A 6,577-nucleotide genomic window follows, 5' to 3' on the forward strand; every position below is an offset into this window, starting at 1 on the left:
ATGCGAGTCCCGGGTCATGATCCGGGAATAAAGAGCCTTCAACCGTACGAATTAAACGGATAACTTCATGTTCACTCTTTCATGGTCAACGAAGTTCTCGAAGAACAGGCCGGTGAGCTTTTGTTCCTTTGCTAGCGAAATCTTAGCTGTTGCCGTGGGGGCGAGGTCATCATGTCCTGGTTATCGGGTTCTGAGGTCCTGGTTCCTCCAGCCAGAGACACAAAGTTCAACTAACGATTTTGATCGGAATGCAGCGCTAGGAGCGAGCTTTTGCGACACGAGAACCAATCCCCCGCGTGGTGCATGGTCCTGCAGTGGTTGTATTCAGCCGGGCGTTCTGTTCAGGCAGGGATGATGAAAACAAATTACACCCCAGCATATTGTTGAAGATAGCCACAATATAGAATAAACTCGCAAAATGATAATGAACCAAAAGAGCATTCTGCACCATCATCTATATATCAACCCTTTCACAATCCCTCAAGGTAATGGTCGATTGAGCAGGGAGCACCCAGCCATTCAGCCCTGAGATAGATGAAGGTGGGCAGCCATGACGACAGGGACGAGGTAGCCCAGCGTCCATCGATTATTGAAAATAGAGAGATGAGAAGATCCGGTAAGATTGAGAAAAGCACTGCTGGGTCGAGGCTTTTCATGCATCCGAGATTTCAACCCTGAGGAAAGCAAGATACCAGACATTTCAAAGAAGCAAGAATGACACGGCAAGAAGCCAATATAGAATTTGGGAAATAAGTGATAAAATAGGTCATATATCAACCGACCATATTTCTCTGGAGGGAAATCTGGAAAGAAGAGAGAAACGATCCCGTGTAGATATTGTATATAGTTCCCATAGACGTCGAAGTGGCTGAGCGTAGTAAGTTTGAATATACATATTGCGACCAGCCGCTCAGCTCAGACTATTGTTATCTCTCCGCAAGCTCGTGTTTGCAGGTGTGGTAATAGAGAATATATCTCTGCTTTGTTGTGAACTGGTGACGATGATGCTCAAGTTCATTTTTTGTCAAGGCCTGGCTCGCCGGGATTTCCGTCTCTCCGCAGAACTCTGCCTGGTGGGCAGGGCAGCATAGCTGAAAACGTTCAGATGTGATCAATATGGCACTTGCCCGACGCCAGTGCCACCAAAAACAATTCTCCTCTTAAACAGCGGTAATGAAACCAATAGGCGGCGATATGGGGATTGTCCCGAAGATTCTGACGTGGAAATCCCAGTCCAGTCAGGTGGTGAACCTGCCTTCCATTTGTCATAGCGAGTCACGCCGCATAGTCGACTACCTGCAGCGCCTCGTTGGTAGCTGCCGGTGGCACCTCGCTGGGTCTGGATACGGCTTCAGGGGGAAAAGCGCGGAGAGAGAGCACGGTCTGAACTATGTGTAGAGACCATGTCTGTATCAGTTAGCCTCGTCAAAAGAAAACACCACAGAATCACCAGGACACATACCGCAGGAGACACGACAGACAATATAACTATCAAAGCTCGGGCTTTTGGCTGTATCACTGTCAGCTCTCATCCTTTTCAACATGTCAAAGCAGGTTATTTAACACAGAAAGGGGCAGTACTACATACAATCAGTAGGAGCGAAATTGTCTGCCGCTGAAGATCATTCCAGTGATAATCGGCAGCTGACAGCGTCACAAACTGGTGAGCAAAAAACGCCTCAGAGATAAATACAGTGCAGCATACAACTGTATATTTATCGGCCCTGCTAGTATAAACAAAGTGCCGAATATAGCGGCTGGAAAGCTCTTTGTGGAAGATCCGCAATGAAATATAGCAGATCCTGGGAGCATCCCGGTCTGAAGAGAAAAAGAAAAGAGCGGCATAAAACTAAAACTCCAATCCTTGAAATGAGGAACTGACAAGCGGCGGGCAACGCAAATTCCGCCGGCTCCGGTTTCTCGAGCGCGTTTACTAGAAACGTATATGGAGAGCAAACTGTATATCTCTAGGACATCTAGATGAGCACTCAATAGAGGCAGAAGGTTTCATCACAGTCTGGGGGTGATATTGCAGAGGTATAGACAAGTCTGAACTGAAACGATATTGAGAAATTAGCATACTCCGATCTATATGTTTGGGTTGCCGCAAGCGAAACAATTCTAGCAGTGCAGTCTGGGAATAAAGGAACTGACAAAGGATAGAGAGTGCAGGTACCTGGGTCTTTATCCCACTATGACACTGAAAGTGTGATTCTCTTTGGTGGCAACGCCTCCAGAAGCCCCGTTAAGAGTAAGCACTGAGCTAGACTAGAAAGACTTGGAGATAAACCCCGGCCCCGGGCACGCAATATTTTTGCATTCATGGTCCCAGATGGCCCTTACTAAGGGCAAATAATAAGCTATCCAAATAAGCCATTTATAATAAGAATAGATAAAGAAAGTATTATATTATTATGCAAGAAGAATAACTATTAAAAGAGCTAGTATAATAATGCTAACAGTTATACAAGGTGCATATAAGTATAAGTATATAAAGCTAAAACTATTCAAAAAGTAACAGAATAACTATGCATAAAGGTATAATATATATTAAACCGATCGGGTTTGTGATATAAAAAAGAAGAGAAAAAAGAGAAAGGTCCCGGAGCAAAAATGGGGGATTTATAGCCCTTTACTTACCCCGCACAAGCACACGGTGAAGAACTATACAGGAGTCAATATCTCTATACCCCGCTCGCACTCGCTTTCACAGTGAAAATAGGCAAAAATGACTGAAAATGCCGCGCTTTTATAGCCTTTCACTAAAAATTCAATAAGTTACAAGGGAAAACTGTGTAGTTAATTAATAATGACAAAATAATATACATTCAAGATAGTATAGGAGCCTTCCCCGTGACTATATGTAAACTGATAGTATTCTGCATATATGCGTGTAAGCAGCTACTTTATCTAAGACGCGGACTTTTATATATACAACAATATGTGCAATACTAGGAAGATAATATACTGCGCAAAATCGCACTGATAGATAGAAGCATTAGAAACACCAAGGGCTAGTGCATTCTAGATTGTTAGTTATTATAGCTACAGGAAGAGTTACTAGTGGTAGCTGGAAAGCAATGGAGCTTGCTCCGTAGAGATACAGCGTAAGAAGATATATATCTACTACATAAGCGTAAATTATATAGAACAGAAAGAATATCCCCAAGACGGCAACATATCAAAAGGTGCCAAAACTCCGAGCCATCCTGGGGGAGACCAAGTCCTCAACAAAGGGTATTAGACTCGCGTCAATAGTACTGAACGCTTACAGGAGCCAGCTGAAGACGTCGAAGCAGCCCCAGAACTTCTCGACGCCGAGAGAGCCGGCAGGCTTCCACGCCTCGTTAGCATACTCGAAGAAGGCGACCTTGTGGCCGATCGTGGTCTCGATGGCGAGGATGGCGATGCTCTGCTCGACAGTGTTGGCAATGGCAGCGCCAAGGCTGTCACCCTGGCTAGGCCAGCCAGACTCACCAACCCAACCGTCACTCTTGCCGGGGCAGAGGGCGTTGAGCTCGTCCAGCTCAGACTTGACGAAAGAACCGGCACCAAGGGCGGAGATGGCACCGTTGAAGTAGGCGTAGGAGTTGACGACGGGCTGGTCGACGACATCGCACAGGGTGCTAGCATACTGCTGCCAGACGTTAAGGGTCTCAGCCAGGGTAACCATGCCAGTGTATCCGGCCTTGACGAGCTCGGCCTTTCCGGCCTGGACAAATCCGGAGAGACCGCTGGCATCGATGGCGCCGCCCTGGATCGCCTCGTTACCGAGGACAATGGCGTCGACAAGGTCCCACTCACCCCAAGAGATGAGGTCGTTCAGCTGGTCGTAGGCGGAAGAAAGGTCGCTGCTGGCAATGTAGACACCAGTGATCATCTTGAGGGCGTTCTGACGAGCGGCTTGGCCGACGTACTGAAGGGTGTTGCAGTCAGTGGAGTAGACACGGACAGCAGAGAAGCCCTTCTTGGCAATATCGGCAATTTCCTGGTTGATGGTGTCCTGGGTCTTGCAGCCGCTGTCGTTGGTGTAGATACCGTAGACGATAGCATAGCGGTTGCTGCTGCTGCCGGAGGAAGCGGACGGAGTAGCAGAGGCAACGGAGCTAGAGGCGACAGAGCTGGGAGTGACAGAGACCGGGCTGGGGCTGGAAGAGGTGAGAACGGCAGCGACACCGGAAACGGGGCTGGAGGTCGCGACAGCGGGCACAGAGGAGGGGGTCACGGCGGGGGTGCTGCTGGGGAGACCAGTGTCGAAGGGGCAGGTGTAGGTGTAGTCGGTCTCAGTGACGGTCACGATCTGGGCAGGACGAGGGTAGGTACCAGGAGTGATGGTAGCAGGGGTCGGGTAGACGATGACGGTGCTGGAGGGGACAGTGGTGGTGAACGGAGGGACGACGGTGTAGGTACCAGCAGCCGGGCAGGTGTAGGTCGTGGTCTCAATGACGCTGGTCACGGTGCTGCCAGTGGGCTTAACGGTGGCATACGGGCAGGTCACAACGGTAGAGGTCTCGACAATAGTCGTGACACCACCGAGAGTGTGAGTACCGCTGGGGACGGAGGTGGACGTGGCACCGCAGACGGTGGTAGTGTCCTGGACCGTGATGGTGGTCGCGGGGATGGTGAAGGTACCAGTGCTGGGGAACACGGTCACAGAGGGGGTCGGGAGCTCAACAGCAGAGCTAGTCGGCGCAACGCTGGCGGGAGCAGGCGCAGGGGAAGAGCTGGCCTCGACGGTGACGGTGCTGTAGCTGGTCGAGCTCTGGGTGGTGGTGACCTTGCTGGTGGTGACCGGGCTGCTCGAGGGGGTCGGGCTGGGGGAGACAGAGACAGCGGCGGCAGAGGAGGGGATTGCGGCAGAGGAGGGGATTGCGGCCGAGGTAGCAGAGACAGGGACCACTATGGCAATCAGTATTCTGCGCGCATTGTTCGCCAATCACATATCCATCGCATTTGTTCTTGTTTCTGACATTCGACACGTCCTTGCTCACCCAGCCTGTCGCTAACACCGGGTTTCCACGCATATCCCTCTTTTCATACTAAAGAAATAGGAGGCACTCACAGGTGGGGGATCCGTAGTAGGTGATCACCTTGGTGGTACAGCCACAGGTCTCCTCAGCAGCGTCGACGAGGCCGGTTCCCATAGCACGGCGGTGGTGGAAGGCCTCATGGCCGTGACGGCGCATGTGGCCATCGGCGAGGGCAGAGCCCATAAGAGCCGCCGCGGCGGTCAAGAAAGCGCCCTTCATACTGGCAATACCGCAAGTAAAATTAAAGCTGACAAGGAAAGTAAAAAGGTCCTGGTAGGCTTCTGAATCAGAGGTATTGTCGTCAAGGAATAAGGAATGCCCGCTAAACGAGTGAAGCGGTGGTCAAGGATCTGAAAGAACGAACTTGCGGAGGACGCAGAGCCTTGGAAGATCCGGAGAAGAAACAGAACAGAGCAGTCCGAGGGGAAACGGCGGTAGAAAAAGGCCAGCCAACTCAGGGTTCAGGGGAGACGGTGGAGGATCCCGGCTAGGCGCATCCTCGTCACATAGTATCGGACAGGGGACCCGTGGTGGCTGATTGTCCCCTTTTGGTGTCGCGGCACATCCCCAGATCGACTAATTTAGAAGCCATGGCAGCCATGCTGGAGTCTGCCGTCGCACAGGAGTTGGAGGATGGATGGTCAGGGGAGCGGCCTTGCAGACGCTCTACACCACGCTTGTTGGCGCCGTCGCTGGGCGTTGAGCGCCGGCTCGTCGTACGCCTCCACCGGCCAGGTACGCGACAATGCTCATTGGACACGATGACAGCGATTGTTAAAGTAATTGGGTGCTTCTGTTGTTGTTACCTGCAAGGTTCAAGCGCGAAACTGGCCTCTGCGGTTGGCGTCTTGGGCGTGTCCAGTCTGCAGTGCGAAGTCAGTCAAAAAACATCATGTCTCGTTGCCATCACCGCCTCCATGGTTGATGAGCTGATTATTATTACCATCGTGCTTGGCAGCCAAACCACCCGGTCACATATTTACACCGTTTCGTGTCTCAGATGGATACCGAGTGAGACTGCAGGCGAGTCTGGACCTGTGTCCAAGTCCCAGTTCGACGGCCAGACCGCCAGAACGAGGGAACGAGCGCTCTCTCCTGGACATATTATTATTATTGCTCTCTGTCGAGCTAGCCACAAGGGCATCAACGGTCGAAGCGTGTCTAAAATGGCACTCCACCAGCAAGTGAAGACGAGCACTTGGTCGTTGTCCAGTGTCGCAGCGAAGCCCCTGGAGGCCACGCAGGACCCGTGTCTCCGCAGCCCTAACCCTCTCTGCGCTTAGCCGCCTTCCCTGTCGGGATCTTAATTTCCGGCGATCGTCCTTGCCGGCCTCAAGTTTCAGCTTAAGCCTCGAATAGTCCCAACTCTAGTCGGCCGCTCGTCCATCCTGAGCTCTGAAGACAACTCAGACAATAATCGTCGCGTTCTCGAGCCACCCAGCCGCATTCTATGTGTCCTTTTCTCCCCCTCAGGATAACTACTTGACAGTACTGCGAAAGATGGACAGTCGCAATCACGACACCACGAATGCTATCGAGTAGTACAT

At 51.3% G+C, this 6,577-nt stretch overlaps 2 protein-coding genes across 2 annotated transcripts; one reads left to right on the plus strand and one right to left on the minus strand.

Moving 5' to 3' along the window:
• Positions 1 to 3,183: 3,183 nt before the first annotated feature.
• Positions 3,184 to 5,249, minus strand: C8Q69DRAFT_512750 (putative beta-glucosidase btgE; the record flags this gene model as incomplete). Its single annotated transcript, XM_028633299.1, has 2 exons — positions 3,184 to 4,899; positions 5,063 to 5,249. The coding sequence occupies 2 exons, from the start codon at positions 5,247 to 5,249 to the stop codon at positions 3,269 to 3,271; spliced, it is 1,818 nt and encodes a 605-aa protein (XP_028489629.1). The 3' UTR covers positions 3,184 to 3,268.
• Positions 5,250 to 5,322: 73 nt separating this feature from the next.
• Positions 5,323 to 6,577, plus strand: C8Q69DRAFT_43924 (hypothetical protein). Its single transcript, XM_028628601.1, has one exon. It carries the CDS (start codon positions 5,621 to 5,623, stop codon positions 6,311 to 6,313), a length of 693 nt encoding a protein of 230 aa, XP_028489630.1. The 5' UTR covers positions 5,323 to 5,620; the 3' UTR covers positions 6,314 to 6,577.

Source organism: Paecilomyces variotii (genome assembly GCF_004022145.1).
Source record: "Paecilomyces variotii strain CBS 101075 chromosome Unknown C8Q69scaffold_1, whole genome shotgun sequence".
Taxonomy (NCBI): domain Eukaryota; kingdom Fungi; phylum Ascomycota; class Eurotiomycetes; order Eurotiales; family Thermoascaceae; genus Paecilomyces; species Paecilomyces variotii.

Bases quoted from the DNA above. Each gene is read 5' to 3' on its own strand.
- C8Q69DRAFT_43924 (XM_028628601.1), top strand. From the start codon at position 5,621: ATGGCAGCCATGCTGGAGTCTGCCGTCGCACAGGAGTTGGAGGATGGA.